This window comes from Astatotilapia calliptera, chromosome 15 (genome assembly GCF_964374335.1).
Source record: "Astatotilapia calliptera chromosome 15, fAstCal68.1, whole genome shotgun sequence".
NCBI lineage: Eukaryota > Metazoa > Chordata > Actinopteri > Cichliformes > Cichlidae > Astatotilapia > Astatotilapia calliptera.
Window position 1 is genome coordinate 33,387,251 of NC_137436.1, and position 18,464 is coordinate 33,405,714.

The 18,464-nt window shown below is 41.9% G+C and overlaps 2 protein-coding genes across 5 annotated transcripts; one reads left to right on the plus strand and one right to left on the minus strand.

Annotated features, from left to right (window-relative positions):
- Nucleotides 1-71: 71 nt before the first annotated feature.
- On the plus strand, nt 72-8,206 carry rad51b (RAD51 paralog B). Of its 2 annotated transcripts, none has more exons than XM_026142521.2 (10): nt 72-213; nt 580-721; nt 2,353-2,490; nt 3,649-3,766; nt 4,038-4,129; nt 4,300-4,394; nt 4,551-4,664; nt 6,054-6,183; nt 7,517-7,638; nt 7,713-8,206. In XM_026142521.2, exons 2-10 carry the CDS (start codon nt 644-646, stop codon nt 7,834-7,836), a joined length of 1,011 nt encoding a protein of 336 aa, XP_025998306.1. In that variant the 5' UTR covers nt 72-213; nt 580-643; the 3' UTR covers nt 7,837-8,206. The 2 variants fall into 2 exon arrangements, with proteins under 2 accessions (XP_025998306.1, XP_080146081.1); XM_080289955.1 differs by lacking the exon at nt 72-213 and adding an exon at nt 356-494.
- Nucleotides 8,145-16,722, minus strand: rmdn3 (regulator of microtubule dynamics 3). Of its 3 annotated transcripts, none has more exons than XM_026142519.2 (12): nt 16,242-16,722; nt 15,316-15,505; nt 14,100-14,237; nt 11,889-12,204; nt 11,122-11,224; nt 10,390-10,450; nt 10,226-10,301; nt 10,066-10,143; nt 9,880-9,978; nt 9,375-9,428; nt 8,858-8,938; nt 8,145-8,782 (listed from the first exon to the last, which is right to left on the minus strand). In XM_026142519.2, exons 1-12 carry the CDS (start codon nt 16,441-16,443, stop codon nt 8,723-8,725), a joined length of 1,458 nt encoding a protein of 485 aa, XP_025998304.2. In that variant the 5' UTR covers nt 16,444-16,722; the 3' UTR covers nt 8,145-8,722. The 3 variants fall into 3 exon arrangements, with proteins under 3 accessions (XP_025998304.2, XP_025998305.2, XP_080146080.1); XM_026142520.2 differs by lacking the exon at nt 16,242-16,722 and adding an exon at nt 16,033-16,138; XM_080289954.1 differs by lacking the exon at nt 14,100-14,237 and having other exon boundaries at nt 16,242-16,591.
- Between the last annotated feature and the right edge of the window lie 1,742 nt (nt 16,723-18,464).

Genomic DNA, 18,464 nt, shown 5'->3' on the forward strand with positions numbered 1-18,464 from the left:
CCAGAAGCGTTTAAAAAGTGGCGAATTTTGTCCTAGACGGTTTGCCATACTATGGTAATAGCGGGGTCACGCACCTACTTCCGGTTCCAGTCTCTCACGACCCTTCTTTCACGCGCCCATTGGCTCCGTTTACGTACAACGTCATTGAATCTGAATGTGCGCGCGGGAGCTTCACACCGAGGAGTTTGAGGAAAACAAGAAAACTGCAAGAAGGTAAGGGCCGAAGTCGCGTAGAAAGGACCGCTTTTAGCCCAGTAACTGTAAAAACTAACAGCAACTGTGACAGAGTGCGCGGGCAGCTCGTCCTAGCTTCACGGTGACAGCGCCTGGGCTGTCGGTCAAATAAATAATGGGCGAATTTGTCGATTTACTGTGTTAGAAAAAAACGTTACATTTTTACTGGGTATTAACAGTGTGTAAGTGTAGATGGAATAGTCTCTTAGATGTTTTAAATGTGAAAAAGACTTAAGTTTGGTTTTAGGGTAGATGAAAAGGTAAAGTAAAAAACCTGCCGTGTGACGATCATCATGAAAACATAGTTGTATCAATCAGCTTTTCCATGCTAGCTCTCTGGCTTAGCTTTCAGTATTAACCGTCAAACAATCAGCAAGCCGAGCGGAGCCGATCTGGTTCTCCTTGGATCATGGCGATGAGGAGCGAGGCCAGAGTGGAGGTGGAGGAGGAGGAAAACTACGGGCCACAGCCTCTATCCAGATTGGAGGTACGTATCCGTCCTTAGTGCACTGTGGTTTCTGTAACATCTGATTTTGTGTGCTATAGAAGCTCGGAGCTGTGGGTTCGCTAATCCTGCTCCTCTTGGTCAGATCACTGCCATCTGCTGTTGCATTCAGTTGGGAAGAGATGGGATACATGCACTGCAAAGACCAATTTAACTGATCCACAGATCGGCGGGTGCGATGGTGCTCATTGGTTTCAGTCGTTTTTGTGGCCAGTATGGCTTCATTTAGTGTGTGTGATCAAAAATGACTTCATTCACTAAACTTAAATGCAGATGGACAAGTGTACTTGCTCTTAGTCTGCCGTCTAAACTCAATTTAATACTTTTCTATTATTATGTCACATTCAGGTACGAGGTGAAATTTGGTCACCTTATTTTTTGTATGACCTTAAGTACAGAACTATTTAAAACGATCATGGCGTGGATCACAGAGGATCTCAAATCCACCGACACACTCAGACTGCAAGGATTAAAAAAATATGAGTATGGTATGTTCAAAGTGTAAAGGAAGGTGGCTTCATTACATATACTGAAGTAATTGTAAATGACCTGATTCTTCTTCTACAATGAGCAATAAGCTGATTCTTGGAGCACCAGGTGGAAACCATTGATTGATTCATGGAAGGATCCACCCGTCTTTGAACTTGGCCCTTTTTAAAAAAAAAAAAAAAAATCTGACTGCAGTTTGTATGCCTATAGTGTTACTGATAGTAAGCTCTGCAACTGGTCAGTAAGACCGAAGAAGCACTTTAAACATTAAATGTATTTGAAGCTTGGATTTAGAATGGGCTGATATGTCAGACAGCATTAGATAATTTCTGAAATATCACTATTGCCATTTATAACGACTGATAAATAAAAATGTAAAAAGTAAAGAAGAGGAGGTAGAAAACCCCTTCAGTGAGTCGTGGTTAATGCATAGATTGTCCACTAGAGGGTGCTCTGCAGCTGCACTGTTTAATACAAACACACCGCTGATATGGAAAGAGCACAAGTGAGTAATCCACAGCTTTTTGTGACAGTGAAACCCATTGATTTCTAAGTAGTTGGGTCTTATTGTGTTTGTAGGGATTCATAAATAACCACATGTAACGTGTGTGTGTGTGTGTGTGTAGGAAAAGTTATCCTGATGCATCAGATTTTTAAATCACCAATTGTTTGTATTGGTTTTAATAATCCTATATCAGTCAGGCTCTAATCAGAATTGAGTGGTGGCATTAAAAAATCCAGATTGTGTCATTTCATTGACTTCCTAAAATTACCGCCCCGTGACACAGGTAAAAAAAAATTAAGCCCCGATTTAATGACATTTCTCCTGTTGTCCTCTATGCCTTCACTGCTTGGTCCCTCACCAGGCTCGTATATTGTGTTAAATGAAACTGTCAGTGACTTTGTTCCTAAAATTCTGTATTTCTTACTAATGCCTTTAAAAGCCAAAAGCCCTCTCTGCATGATATCTCATAAATGGCTCAACTATGTTATTTATTTTTTAACTGCTCTATCAAAAATTAAACTGGCTTTTAATCATGGAGTGTGCAAGACCCTCCAGCTTCTTGAAAAACTCTTTCTATGAATTTAGCTTCAGCTCTTTGTTTTGATGCCTCTGCACACAGCAATGCGGAATCAGTGCCAGTGACATCAAAAAGCTGGAGGATGCAGGATTCCACACCATTGAAGCAGTGGCCTACGCTCCCAAGAAGGAGCTGCTCAACATCAAGGGCATCAGTGAGGCCAAGGCTGACAAGATCCTGGTAAGGAACGACAGTCGTTTGATTCGGTATCTCAGAGGAATGTGAAAGCTGGGATTGTGTGGAGGAGACTGCATATGGTCATATCTGATTGACAGATAAAACGGATACATTGTAGAGGCACATCAGTGTGCTTCTGTACTTTCTCCAAGTGCTGCTGGTTTGAACATCAGTGCATGCTGTTAAAGAAGACATGGTTTCCACTCAGTAGTAATATCCATGTCGGCCTTAATGGATGTTTTAAAACAGGAAATGAGGAATTCTAATATGAAATGCATCATAGGAATTGAGTTCTTCATGGTCTTCAGCCAGAAGGCTCACAGCTGTTTGGGAGGCTGCAGGCAAAAGTGCCGGAAAAACCAAAGACATGCTTCCTCAAAGAGCTGCGTCTACACCTGCACATCAGTGCTCAGCCCAAGTGGGCGTGGCCCATTAAGAGGGTCACTGAACCACTACTAAGGTTAGGTCTCACAAATGAAACAGCTGTGAACAAGGTGGTACAAAAATGTAGCAGTGAGAAACATCTGATAGGGGTGTGTGTGTGTGTGTGTGTTGTTTTTTTTATTGGGGGGGTTTCTTTTAAAGAAAGAGCTTCGGATAAGAAGATCTTGAGCCCCTGGTATAACTCTCAGATGTACACTTTTACAGTAGATGGCCTGTAAGCTGGAAAGGAACTGGCATCTCACTAATTTAGAAGATTACCATTTAGCATTGAGCCACGCATTCCTTTAAGGTCAACTAGTAATAACTTCAAAAATGGTCATAACCATCTGACAAAGGTAACATTATGTACAGCTACTTTCAGTACTGTTAATCAAAGAAAAAGAGTTAATAAATATTTATACACACCTCTCTGTATTTGGATAGGAGTTATTATTCATCTCTAGATCTCTTCCACAACGTCTTTGTCCCGTCTTCCTCCCTTCAGCCCCAACCGGTCGCGGCAGATGGCCACCCATCACCGAGAGTGTTTCTGCTGGAAGTCTTTTCCTGTCAAAAGGGAGTTTTGCCTTACCCTGTCACAAAGTGCTTGCTCATAGGGGGTCATCTGAACGTTGTGGGGTCTTTACTCTCCAAGATAAAGTGTCTCAAGGCCACTGTTGTTTTGATTAGGCCCTGTATAAACAAAACTGAATTGCTTTCATTTACCTTTTCCCTCAGACTGAAGCTGCCAAACTGGTGCCAATGGGCTTCACCACAGCTACTGAGTTCCATCAGAGGAGAGCTGAGATTATCCAGATCTCTACAGGCTCCAAGGAGCTGGACAAACTCCTGCAGGGTTAGTCTAATGTAGCTCATGCTTCATTGAGGAGATCTCCCTGATTAGCAGTTCAGTTATGCAGCAAACACAATGCCAGTGATGGTTATGTGCCCTAAGCTGGTTTTATTAGATTTAAACTAGGGATGTTCCTCGTGACCACCATTTAAATAAAGGTGCAAACCAAAACAACAAATCATGCAGCCATTTTTTGTTTACTTATCAGAACTCGGGAAGCAGCAGGGAGGCCCAGTCTCGCACATCAAATTTAAACCTTTTTGCTCTCCTACAGGTGGGATTGAGACGGGTTCCATCACAGAGATGTTTGGAGAGTTTCGGACGGGGAAAACCCAGCTGTGCCACACACTCGCCGTCACCTGCCAGGTACAGTGTGTTCAACAAACCGAAGTGGTCCCAGAAGAAGTTAAAAAGCCAGTTTCTATCCATCAGCGTGTGTTATGGAGGATCACAAGCAGCTCGCTCAGAAACTTTTAGGATTGCTTTACAAATAAGTTGTTGATCTAGAGAGATGTAACCATGGTGACCGTCCACAGCTACCCATCGATCAGGGAGGCGGAGAAGGCAAAGCCATGTACATCGACACAGAAGGAACCTTCAGACCAGAGAGACTGCTCGCTGTTGCCGAGAGGTGAGATGGTGCTCCTTTGTTTTCAGCATTCAGTTCAGAGGTCAAAGAAGAAGTAACTGACGCAGAATAAAAATCTATAAACCTGTCATTTATTTCCACGTTGTTGATTTTATTACTCTTATTGGAGCTGTATGTGTTGTCTGTCTGTGCTGTCAGGTATGGGCTGGTCGGCAGTGACGTTTTGGATAACGTGGCCTATGCCCGAGCCTTCAACACAGACCACCAGACTCAGCTGCTCTATCAAGCTTCTGCAATGATGGCAGAGTCCAGGTTAGTCACAAACTTACAGACCGTGTAGAAGTGTTCAGGTGAATCATTGAAGGATAGTTATTTTTATTTTTTTGCCTAATTTCACTTAACCAGAAACTAGGAAGTGCAGTGAGAGGACATGTGGAAACTTGGCTCCACGGTAGGACTGAAAACTGGATGTAAATGTCATGATTTATGTAAGATGCACAGAGCCTATATTGTATAATGTTTCAACGTGGAATGTCTTCATGTTTGTCCATCAGCTCGAGTGAATTTCTGAATTCAATTTTGAGTTTTAGTTAACCCTAGCTGTGATGGTGAGTTTGGACTGACTCGAGAAATGAAATTGCTTCTCAGTCATTTCTTAAACATTAGTCAGATTAAAAAACGAGAAAAATGCTGAGAAAGTTCACGTTTGATTTTAATCAGATTATAAAATGTCTTGAATCACAAAATCACACAGACAGATTTAATATTTTCCAATGATTGTAGAAGTAACGAAGTAATTTCTTATCCCGATAATAACGATCTGTATCATAATATAGTGCCTTTCTTTGTAAATTCAGTTCATACTTTATACTAATAAACAATAATACTGTTTTCTTTTTTACGTTTAATTGAAATAATCAAAAATGAAATGAATATTGGCCATAGTGATACACACTGGCTGCCTCTCCTATCATCACTGCTCCTGTACGGTCGTCAGAAAACCAGCCTGTGTGCAAACGTCAGAGTGTGCCGTCTCTGATGAAGTGCACCGTTCAGCTTGTCTAGATATCTGTTGTCGCAGTGAGTGCTGGACAGACACTTGTGATATAAATGTGGGGACCCGACTTGTCGAGTGTTTCGACCAATGTATAAAATTGTAATGGCTGCAATTTTCTCAATGAGTCTTTATTCTATGATGCGCCACAGGTACAACCCCATTTAGGAACAGTCCCCATTTGTTTTTGCTGGTGGTGACTATTGCAAACTGTCATCTTGCAGTAAACGCTGTGTTTTGCAACACCACGAAATAAATGATAGACGTTTTAATAGGGTATCATCATACAGCCCATCTTAGCTGGTTTGTCTTTTTAATCAAGGAAACTGACTAAAGAGTTTTTTTTCATGTAGTCTGTGAAAAGCATGATCTTGTTTGTTGTAGCTTGCCATCACCAGTGTGTGAATGTGTGTGTGAATGGGTGGATGACTGGATATGTAAAGCGCTTTGGGGTCCTTAGGGACTAGTAAGGCGCTATATAAATACAGGCCATTTACCATTTGTTTGAGTTGTTTCATCATTTATGTATCATAAAGGTTTTTAAGCCCGACTAGGGTCTGACATTGGCATGTCACACATACGATAAAAAACTGTAAGATCTGAGTGTGAACGTGCAGGCTAACACTATTTGTCCCTGTGTTTGTCAGGTATGCTCTGCTGATAGTAGACAGTGCCACAGCTCTGTACAGAACCGACTACTCGGGCAGAGGAGAGCTGTCAGCCAGGCAGGGACACCTGGGCCGTTTCCTGCGTATGCTGCTCAGGCTGGCGGACGAGGTCAGCTCTCACACCCTGACAGATTCTTTAGTTTGAATTGTACACTCCACGAATCAGTGATCGCCTCAGGTGCCAGTAGTGTACAGATACTTGTGTTAACTATACTGTGGTTAAAGTACTAATTGAACTGATATAATAAAAGTAGAAAGTAGGTATTTGGGGCACATCTTGCCCAAGAATATTTGGCATGCAGACTGGAGCAGACGAGTATCAAACTACCAACCTTTCAATTAGTAGGTGACCTGCTCTACCAGCTGAGCTACAGCCACCCCCAATATATAATAAAATCCTATTCAGATCTAATATTATGGATCCCAAATCCGCTGTAGCAGGGTCTCTGTTCACACATGCTGCTTATCAGGCACCTGACTGTCAGCACCTGGGGTATCATGGGCGCATCCAATATGCTCAACTCTGCTGCTCAACCCACAAATGCATTTTCCTTACTAATGTGGCACCTTTTAAAGGAAACTAATAAGCTTTCTAACGGTATACGATTTGTCATCAAGAAGAATTGTTACAAAGAAAGACCAAACACAAATTAGCTTCATTTTTCTTAATCATAAGATCAGTTTTAGTGGTGCAGTGTGGGGAATTAAATCACTTGGAATAATTTCTACTGTGAGTACATTTAGTGTTTAGGATTTAATCAGCTGAATTTAAGATGATGTAAGCAGACATTCCCTGAGTTATAAAGGTGGAATTCGGTGAGTAAATCTAATCAGCATGATCTCTGAGTGAACTTAGTTGGATCAGATAAAAACATACTGTCTATACTCTGCATGGAGCTTTTCACCATTCTGCGCTTGTGAATGGCTGACAAATTTTAAAACATTGCTTCTATAGTTAAATATATGCTGCATTACCAAAAATGATTACTTTTAGTGGGCAGAGACATAAATCACTCTTTAGGAAGAAAAGCAAGAAAACGCCTCAGTAAAATAAATTGATGTAACTGGAAAATATACATCAATGAAAATAAATGTAAAAAAATATTTAGAAGTAAAAATGTTCAGATTAGTGTTAAATGTATGTAAATGGTTGAGCTCATTTTAAATAATTTATATTCTGCTAAATATACAGAATCACTCTATAAATTACGTTTGCAGCAGCCGTCCTGTGAGGATCTGTTATCAATCTATTTGACTATTTTTAGTTTTTGTCAAAAGAATGATAGTGAAGTGTGTGTGTGTGTGTGTGTGTGTGTGTGTGTGTGTGTGTACACAAAGTTTATAAAGTGTGACTGTTGACAGGTGTTTAAATCTACAATGGATGAGCTGAAGCTGCCTCACTCATGTATCTAAGACATAACTTTTGCCCGACCTGTCAACAGTTTGGCGTTGCTGTGGTGATAACCAACCAAGTGGTAGCACAAGTGGATGGAGCAGCCATGTTTTCTGCAGATCCTAAGAAACCAATTGGCGGCAACATTCTGGCCCACGCCTCCACCACACGGTGTGTTTTTATTCACGATGGAAGTATGATGTCACCACAGGAAGATGACACTAACAGTGCTCTCTTCTTCACAGCCTGTACCTGAGGAAGGGCAGAGGAGAAACGAGGATCTGTAAAATCTATGACTCGCCCTGCTTGCCTGAGGCTGAAGCCATGTTTGCCATCAACGCTGACGGAGTGGGCGATGCCAAGGACTGAAGCAGCAGGATGTGAGGCGCACCTGCTGGATCTGCGTGTGTTTGTCTCGTCACACTGTCACGTTTTATTTAATTGTTTGAGAAAGACGATCTAGACAGTCTGTGGCGACAGACGCGTAACTGTATATATCTATAAAACGTAGGCTGCTCCTGATCTGATGGGACATTTTTATTCTATAACTGCATCAACATGAAGCTGACTAAAGATGAGTCATGAATAAAGAGTTGGATGCAGGAGAGGTCAGCAGTCATTCCATGTAAAGTATTTCAAGTAGATTTTCTTTCTTCATTTCAGATTTAGCTAATGTGTTGCCATAAATGGAAAAAGAACTTTATTAAACAGTATCTGCATTTCACACAGTGCATAATAACGTCTCTGAGTACTGAGTCTTTGTCTCACTCCAACAGCAGACACTGCAAAATGGACATGTGATAACATAAACAGTTCAAAAATATTCAACTTCATACTGATGAGCACACAGGGCTCCATGCACTTACAACAAAGACTTCAAACAAGTGGTCCATTTTAAACTACATGTTGCACCAGGGAGTCCATAAGGTTTGAAAGAAGCCAGTGTGCTTCACCTGATCACACCTGAAGGCCCAATCTTTACACAACAAGCATTATAGTACAGAACCGAGTGAAATGGTCTTATTCCAGAGCTTCCTCCTTCCCTTAAAGCTCTGCACGTGTCCCGGGATTAGTAGTTTCAGTCATCAAGCTTGAGTCAGTCGTTTTTCAAACCAAACACAGCATGCCCGTTGAATTCAGATGGGAGGTGCTGAAGAACGTTAAATATAGCAGGTTGAATACATGGTGATGCAAAGAAGTTGACAGAAGACAAAAATCACACTCATCCATCAATGAAGGAAAGTTTTTCTGCAGCTCAGCTGTTTCTGGCAGTTAAGTCCTGAAGCTCTGCCTCCAGTTCACATGTTTCTTGATCCTTTGAATAGAAAAGGCATTGTGGTGAAAATGCTGCAGCTATGAATTCAAATGTGGACAGGATGTGTGCTCTTACATTCTCAGTATTTCTAGGCATCTTCAGAGCCAGCTCAGCCCAGTTTGTGGCTTCGGAGATGTTCCCCAGCTCTTTGTGACACTGTAAACCAGACCCAGCCACAGTGAGTTTCACAGTTCCTGATATGACCATCAAAGAAAAAGACCTGACGGCAACAACTGTGCCGTGATTATTACCTGCCTTTTGTCATTTTCAGTTCAGTGTTTTTGGATGTAAATGAACAGATGTGTCAGTAGATATGGGACCTATTAACTCGCATCATCGTCTTTTAGGCATTACAAACATTTCAGTCTCTTCCGGTCCCAGCTTCACTAGCTTTAAAGATTCAAAGTGAACTTCCATTTTTCACAAAATAATGAGGACATCATGTTAACTCACATGAATGCAAACATATAAAAGTCACTGACAGATGATCCCAAGAGTCTGCTGTAGGGTGTGAGTTTGGACTTTAGCACTTTAATGTGTGTGAACCATAAATCGTAACTGTACAGTGTGAGATCAGCTGATCTGATAGTACCTTGGCGATGTAAAGTCTCACAGTCTTGGAGATACCTGGACTGAGCTCCTCTGCCTGCAAGTTAACACAAAAGCATTTCATCCATCAAACATCGTGTGTGTGTGCAGTCACACATCTGCTCAGAAATTGACACAAAATGAGGCTAACTAAGATTTGAGACATACAACATCTACTTTTCTTATTTCCCAGGCCGCACATTCATCTTAAAGAACTGAAGCAAGTGAATAATAAAGACGAGTTGTTCGGAGTCATCCTCTCTCAGTGGTACTGCACCTGTGCATCCTTTGATTATAGCTCCTTCTATAAGCCTACGAGATTCAACTGATTTCTGAGACACGCCCAGTCTGTTACACTGATCCCTCCTCCATCCTACTCCGTCACACTGCCAGTGTGTCCTTATTAGATACAGCACATACTGCACATCATTGCTATAAGCCACGAGGAGAATGTATTTTGGGTCACCAGTCTACCACCGATTTGAACTCAAAAGTCAGGAGATTCATACCTTGAGGAAGCTCTCAAGGGCATCATGCAGGGTGGAGGTGGGGGTGCTCTGGTAGTGGGCAGCAGCTGCCTTCTTTTCCAACCAGTCCAGAGTGGCTACCTACAGACACACAGACAAAGCACTGAAGCGCGCAGAAATCTCTGACATCAGGATGGTAGCAGGTGCGTGCAATAACTTCAGAGTCACCTGATAACACCATCTGCCAAGCAGGTAGAAACACATGGGGTCATCATCTCTGAGAGCCAGTGCTCGGTCCAGATGCTCCTAGACGGGGGAATAATGATCACAATAAGTCCAGCTGCTCTACGCCTACACTGCTGCCGTGCAGCAGGTCTGCCTTTCTTACCTTCAATATGCAGCTACTCTTCAGCTTGCTATGCATGCTCTCATGCTGTGAGGTCAGTCCAGCCAGCATGGCAAACCTGGAGCCACAAACAGAAAAAGCAAATGCTCTCTGATGGGAGCTCAAACCCACTGCTCGCTAGAAGCTCTGTGTTCACAGGGATTTACCATTTGTGACACTCTGCATTCAGGCCATTCTTCTTCAGGGCCAGCTCTGCCTCATCTCGACCTGCAACATGAGCTCACAGGTTAACAACAGCCTGTCTATGAAAAATCAAAGAAAGCATGTCAGGAAGAGTAGTTGTTGTGGTCTGATACGGCAGCATGGTTTCCATCAGTTTGAAGGAGCACATGTAAACTCCTAGCAATGATTCACCCAGTCCACCGGACGGTTAGTATATTACTTAAACACTAATATAAAGGTTTTCTACACCCAGACATCTCTGAACACACAACATGTGGAACCTTGAACCAACAGGTTAGGGCAGCAGAAGACCAGACCAGACCCCCCTCCTGTCAGCTAAGAACAGGGAACTGAGTCAATTTTTGCTGCAACATTCAAATGGTACTTGGTGGAAATGATGCTATGATATCGTTATGAGAGGCTCTGTAATACTGTACAACAGATTAATGGGACAGCAGCGCAGAGGCTTCAGAACTCGCCTTAGAATCCTCTGGTTTCCATTAAATAATCCAGTGACAGTTGTCAGTATTTTATTTGCTTTCGTTTGATAACTAGAAACATTTCAGCAAATGCTTTGTGGCAACTGTCATGTTCAGGCTTAGATAGAATCTAAGAATAAGGACATTTAGCCCAAAGAGCCAAACTTCAGAGATTCCTCACTAATAGTATTTGAAGCTTTTTGTAAGGTGCAGTAACAGTATGTGTTTGTCCATTACCCTGCTGTGCATAGGTCTTCTTCTCCTGTTTGTCTTCAGTGGAGTCATACATATCCCTGTAGGCTCGAGCCAGTCGCCATAGAAACTCCCTGCTGTCTCCATACTGCAGACCCAAAAAGAGGAAAAAAAGAGCTCCTCATAGACGAGCACCAGCTTACATCGGTGAACTTTTACAGACACACGTTTCCAGCAGGTCGCTGAGGTCATGTAATGTGGGGCCTACTCGTTGTGCATCATACGAGGATTAAAGCTGACGGTGACAGAGCTTTTTGTCACCCTGGTTCCAGAAACTGAAGCTCTCTCCCTCTGAGCTTGAGATCTGTTGACTGACTGGTCTCTTTTAAGAAATAACTAAAAACTCACCTTTGAGACATACATTTAGTTAACTCTTTCTTTTTTAATACTCTGATATTTTTGTTGTGAAGCACTTGAGTACGAGCTCAGTCAGACTGTGTTTGTCTGTAGTTCTGACTCGGGCGAAGATCGGAACACATTTTATTGCTAAAAAATTCCAAAGTGTTCCATAGTTTTCATACATGTATATTTTATTTTAATTTTATTTAAGATATGAGCAGTGCCTTTTCCCTTTGAGACCATTATTTGATTTGAATTTTCATTGGTTCATTTGATATATTTATTCTTCTATGTCTGCTCTTTGCAATGACCCATTGTCACAAACAACACTCATATCAAATCAGCGTTAATGGTCATTACACGCATCATTAGCTTCTTGTCATGTGACCACCAACAAGCATCCTGTTACTCACTTCTGCTCTGTTGTCCATTAGTAGTCGAAAGCCTTCTGCTTTTAAACTGGCATCTCCTGTGTGGAGGATGTCACTCTGAGCCAGGAGGAGAGCCAGCTCCCCACTGGGAACCTCGCTCATTAGCTCCTCCTCCTCCTCCTCATCTTCCAGCCCCCTCTCTTCAAGCTCTTCCTCTTGGGAGACATCCTGGCGGAGGGTAAGGACTGTGGCACAGCTCCTGTCCTCATCCTCAGACTCTTGCTCAGGCTCCTGCTCACCCTCCTCTCTGTCCGTGTCACGATCAGTGTAGTCTGATTCGGCATAGGCCGTGGAGTACCTGGGATACAGCGAAGACCACCTCATATTTATTTGGTGACTATAAATATGTTCTCAAGGGTTTCATCCAGGTTTTATGTATTCACTATTTCTGTAGATAGTTTTTGTTTCACAGCACGTTCTGAAATATAAGTCTCTGACATTTCTGCCACTGTTCCAATCAGAGGTGATCCGGTTGAGGTATATGTTATTCCAAACATTGAAAGTCTATATTTTATTTTGAAAGGTCAATGCTGCCGACCTTCCTGTTTCCTGTCATTGTCAGCTGGCTGTCAATGAATGGCAGCCAGCTGACAGGAGACCCTGAGAACCCCTTAACAGCACCGTGCGAGCCTGTCTTCACATAGGGAAACACAGAAAAGGGACCATGCTGCCTCGTTAGCATGTACCAAACGCTGCATCAAAAACCTGAACAATAATAATAGTTTGATGAATTAGTCCCATTCTGGAAAAGAACACAACACTGTTTAAGATACGAGCTGGAGACTCCAGTGAGAGTTAGCATCTCTAATTGTCTTACAAATTAACAGCAATAAGCTTATGAAGCCTGCAAACAAACCCATTTAAAAAGCCACACACTTGAATCCTTGCCGGACTAAAGCAGCGTACTACAAAGCCAGATTATTGGCTTAGTGAGCTCTGTCAAGTTTTCTGTGTCATGAAAGTGGCTGTTTTACCTGGTTCAATCACCATGGTAACTTTGGCTAAACACTAACATGGAGAGGAGCAAGTTTCTGTTCAGAGTGTGGATTTAAAATCGTCTGGAAGCGCCATGTTTTCACTGATTCTCATTGAGCTTGCAGCATGTTTTCAGTGCTTTTAAGTAAAGAGTCTCTGCATCTATGCAGGTTTTAGTCATCCCTGACTACAACCACTGAATGGAGCTCAGCATTGAGCCAGGAACTCCTCGTGGCCCCGGGAGCTAATTGTGGCTCCATGAGCTCCTCCTGTATTACTTATTCATGCATTGTCTAAATAACCTGTTGTGATATACGATTCTAATCTGCTGATCAGCCTCTTTTACTCTGCTGGAACTGCAGCTGCAACAACACAGAACACATGTTCAATGAATCTCATTCATTTCACTGTGATCTACGCCAAACGTCAGTGATTTCCATGTCTTCTTTATCAGGCTTCTGTAAACTGGAATTAAAATATTTATTTTACCACTCAGAAATCACCAGATTAATGATTTTCTGCAACATTCATCTCTTGCCTGATTTACAACGCATTTTAATTTCTTTCGAGATTTTTCATCACTATCGCATCACCATCACCAGGCAACATCTCTGATTGGAGTAGGTGACACTCGGAGGGATCATTTAATGTGGAAGAAGAGTTACATGAGCCTCAGAAAGCCCAATTTCATTGAGACAGCTCATGACCACTGTTGTGACACCTGCTATATTTTACAGAGCAAGCCTGGCTATGTTGACCTTTGTTTGTAGAGTACCCCTCAGAGACATTTTATCACATGGTTTGTCCAGAAGATCTTATTCAGCTATCCTCTTTCAAGTCCTTTCACTGAACAGAGTCTGGTGTAAAGCTGAGAGCCGTCTTCATGGTAAGCTGCTAACTACATTAACCATCATTTAAGATCCTTCTTACACCTTCAGATGTCTACAGGCATGTCTGTAACCAGGCTATGGCTCCCAGGTGAAAATCCATTAACACGCACATAAATAAAAATAATGAGCCTTTACCTTAATAATGTTCAAATAGAGTGAAAACAAGCAGAACATATATCATTTCCTTTTCAAACAGGGACTGAAACACAGTGAGCTTCTTAGTGTTTTCAGACTGAAGGGTTTCTGTTTTCTTGTCATGTGACTTATGTTACCTAGTAAGAATTTATCAAAAGTGAGTAAAGCATACTGTGCTGAGCCAATGACATACCCCCCTTCACTGGTCTCTCCACAGGTGCTGGCCATGCCCTGGCTGGCAGTGAAGTAGGTAGAGCTGGACGAGTCGGCACGCTCTCTGTGGACCGCATGACGCCGCCGCCGTACACGCTGGCTGTCCTCCACTCCCTTTCTGAATGGGAGGAGGATCATTACCCAAACAGCCCAAACAGTTCTCATATAAGCACTCAGCCCCCTGATATGCACACTTAACAATGTGATGCACCTAAATTACTTTTTTGAAACTGAAACCCACATATGTATTTGTGCAGATGGGAAATCCAACCGGAACGAGCAAAACGCAAACTTTGGGTTGATTCTGTTCACCTGCACGTGGCGTTCCCAGTCTCAGCTGAGTGCAGGTTTCCAACCTTATAAACAGTGAGTGACGAGACGTTTCTCCCACTGAAAACGTGACCCACAGCTGAACAGAATCCACCTTTTGGGATTTACATACCTGGATGATTGTGCATGCATCAAGACACAAACTTTGGAACAGTGTTTACTAAGACTGAAGATTTCCAGGGTCCTCATTTCAATACATTTGACTTCCAGACTTTGTCTTTTTTAAAGCAGTCTTGTTCTCCAGCTTTGCAGATCCTGTTTATTTGTTTGTTAAGCTTCTGTACTCTGAAATATGAATCATTAAAGCATAAAAAGAAACCTAACTTGAGGGATGAACCAGTGTTGTCTCACATGTACAGATGACTTAGCAAAGAACCAAGTTTGATGCAAAAAACAAAAACACATTATTTGTTCCATTACTTTACTCAAATCGATGAAAAATATCAAAGATAACACAGCGTGAAAGACACTAAACAGTTAGTAGATGGAGGATTTGGATTCTTGATCCAGTGTCATCTGAAAGTGTCTGCTTGGAAACACACTGATAATGCAGTAAAAGCAGACTTGGATACAAAAACATGCAGTGGAGAACTATCAGTCATGGATGGGCCTCCCCAGAGCCCTACCTCAATATTATTGAAGCAACGTGGAATCATCCACACAAAGAAGAGCTTTGTCCTTCAGGAAGCTAGGAGTGCTGTTCCTGAAGACTACTTAAAGAGATGACAGAAAGCTGCCTCAGCTGAAGAATAAAGGTGCTCACACCAAATACTCACTATGGCCCAGTAAAGAACTGAGGGGCGACACAAGACCTCTGCACAGTACTGCAGGACAGATTCTATGTAGCTCACCATAGTTCAACTCACTTGACATCCTGAATGATCTGCCAGGCAATGTCCTGTAGACCTCCCCTGAGCTCAGCTACCTCTGAACGTAGAGACGCCACGCAGTTTAGCACTTGGTCCAGCTGGTTTCTCAGCTCCAGTTGCTGTTCTGGGGAAAGTCCCTGAACCACAGCCTCCACTGCTGCCAGAGCCTGCTGCTGGGCCTCCATCTCTGAAGACGGAGACAGGAGTTACTTGTTTCAATTTAATAAGTACTGTACCCATATCTCCAACCTGCCTCCAGGTTGCAGTGACAATGATACTTGTGGCCTGGGCTAACTGGAATACCTCCACTGGGAGATTTTAGTCAGCACAAAAGGCATTACAACTTAATATACAGGTACAGTTAACCTATTAATAAGTTTATAACAATAATGTAAATCTTATTTTTAAAATGCCAGTCTGAAAAGGAGACGTGCTATGATTTGTTTTACACTTGAATACATGGAAATAAAAGCCAGTCTCAAGTCCAAAAGTCATATCCAAAAGTGTTTGGCCGGAAACGGTTGCCTTTCTTTAAACTATTGTAAATGAGTTCTTACAGTGTATCCAACATATCCACTCTCATGAATGACATCAGGCCATTCTGAGCCAGAAAGAACATTCCCATCACAAATAAATATATATATATATATATATATATATATATATATATATATATATATATATATATATACATATATATATATATCAGAAAACCTGTTGACTGCAGTCTCCTTAAAGGTCCTACACATAGAGCATCCTGAAAAATGGAGACGTCCCTTTCTGGAACAAACACTAGCCTGGCCATCACCGCGATAAGAAAGACGTGATACTAAATATTCAGTGACGTTGCCATGTTAAATTGAATCCATGGCAACCATGTAGCTCATGGTTATCCTGGGCAGTTGAGGTCAGTGCCAGCCTACCCTGGGCATCCAGTGTGTCCCCCAGCAGCGCTCCTCGATCCTCCCCGATGAATAGCCGGGCCGCTGGCCGTGTCTCCAGCACAAGGCTCTGGGACCTCCTCCTGCTGATCTGCCTGTAAACTAAAAAGGCAATCAAGCCCAAACCGGCCGTGGCCCCGACAGCCAGCCCGACTAACCCGTTCCTCCCGAGCGGCACGCTCATGACTCTACACGATGCCCATTCCTACGCTGGTTCCGAACAAATAACCACTCTTACGTCATCAACGTAGACGCCTTGGAGTCAGAATAGCGCTTCAGAATCTGAGACTGCACACGCACACACGCACGACTGAGCGTGCGCAGCTTCACCTTCCTCGGAAGGAAAGCCTTAGCTGTGTGTGCCCAAGGCTCTATCGCTACAACCTGGACCACACAGTCAACATGCACCGCTGTGACGTTATTGAAACACAGCAGCCGTATGAGCCCACAGCAGGGGAAAGGAAAAGAACTTCCGGTGACACCTTACAAAATAAAGTGTGTTTGAGATGGAGGCCTACAAGAATACCTCTGAGTATGAATGATTGTGTCTAAATTCTCTCTTAAATTCTGTAACGGCACAGTCACATAATATTGTTGATCATTTAGGCATTTGAATATAAAAATACATCAATGACACAAAAGGCTTCCCAGCAACAGGAACCTTCAGGGAATGTTCCTGACATGGTTATGAAGGTGGGGCATTAGGGAAAAACATTCTCTGATAGTTATTTTGTTGAAACTTTACATATTTCACATAACACAGTAACTAAATAAAAGTCTGTATAAATAAAATTGAATTGAAATTAAAATGTATATAGACTACACATTTCAGTTTCGTTTTTTTTGTTTGAAAATGTTTCCTTTCAGTCTTTAGTAGCTGAGTAGTTTTTCTATATTAACACTTGCTGGGTGGGATGATAACTGAATGGTTTTTGTAGCTTGAATTGCGCAAGATTTGTTGGGTGCATAAATGAAGAAGTTCATAAAAGGAATTATTATGCAAACACAACACTTGTTGAAGGCATTCCACTGGCAAATATGAAGTCATCACAGTTTCAGTATTGAGTAATAAATATCCAGGCTGGTTAGGCAGACACATTTGACCAAACAGCAAACACAGGTACATAAGAGTTTTCTTTGTTTGTTTTGTATTTTTTTTCCCCCTGTACAGCACAACGAATGATTTCAAATCAAACAAGCAAGATGTGTGAAAAAGTGTGACTAGTTTAGGATAAAGTTATGATAGGGTCAAAATTAATGGAATGACTGCACGAAGAGCAGTTTGCTAGCCTGATGATCCCTGTTCCCTTGTTATTGTGTGATGAATTCATATAAAAGATCTGGATTTGATTCCAAAAGCTGATCTTGCATTTCATAGTTTTTAACATGAACTCTTTAGGCCCAAAGAGTTAATGCAAGTGAAGGATGCTATAATTAAGCTGAAAAACTATAATAGCAAAAAAGCAACAAATTTACAATTGTGAAAATTCATATTAACATTAATAATTAACATCCTGAATTACATTAGTCCAGCCAAGAATTAATAAATGCATGAACTAGTTTTTCAGCATCACTCTGAGACAGGGTATTTCTAATTTTAGAGATGTTACCCAAATGGAAGAAAGAATGTGCATTGAAGGACATGTCCTGGTCAAAAATGACTCCAAGGTGCCTCACAGTGTTACTGGAGGCCAAGGTAATGTCATCCACAGTAAGAATCTGGTTAGATACCATATTTCTAAGATTTTCAGGGCCGAGTACAATAACCTCAGTTTTATCTGAATTAAGGAGCAGAAAGTTAGCAGCCATCCAGGTCTTTATGTCTTTAAGACATTTCTGCAGTTTAACTAATTGGTGTGTGTTATCTGGCTTCATAGATAGATAGAGTTGTGTGTCATCAGCATAGCAGTGAAAATCTATGCTATGTCTTCTGATGATACTGCCTAAAGGAAGGATGTATAATGTAAACAGAATTGGTCCTAGCACTGAACCCTGTGGAACTCCATAATTAACCTCAGTGTGTGAAGAGGACTCAACATTTACATGAACAAATTGGAGTCTACTAGATAGATATGATACAAACCACTGCAGTGCAGTACCTGTAACATGTACAGCATGCTCTAATCGCTCTAATAGAATATTATGGTCGACAGTATTGAATGCTGCACTGAGGTCTAGCAGGACTGAGATGAGTCCACTGTCAGA

What these genes read in the sequence shown, in the direction of transcription:
- rad51b (XM_026142521.2), top strand. Translation starts at nt 644, where the DNA reads ATGGCGATGAGGAGCGAGGCCAGAGTGGAGGTGGAGGAGGAGGAAAAC. An exon ending in CCAAGGCTGACAAGATCCTG is followed by an intron (nt 2,491 to 3,648) that starts GTAAGGAACGAC and finishes CTTTTCCCTCAG; the next exon opens with ACTGAAGCTGCCAAACTGGT. An exon ending in CACTCGCCGTCACCTGCCAG is followed by an intron (nt 4,130 to 4,299) that starts GTACAGTGTGTT and finishes GACCGTCCACAG; the next exon opens with CTACCCATCGATCAGGGAGG.
- rmdn3 (XM_026142519.2), bottom strand. Translation starts at nt 16,443, where the DNA reads ATGAGCGTGCCGCTCGGGAGGAACGGGTTAGTCGGGCTGGCTGTCGGG. An exon ending in GGAGAGACCAGTGAAGGGGG is followed by an intron (nt 12,205 to 14,099) that starts GTATGTCATTGG and finishes GCTGTATCCCAG; the next exon opens with GTACTCCACGGCCTATGCCG. An exon ending in CCCTTGAGAGCTTCCTCAAG is followed by an intron (nt 9,429 to 9,879) that starts GTATGAATCTCC and finishes GTTAACTTGCAG; the next exon opens with GCAGAGGAGCTCAGTCCAGG.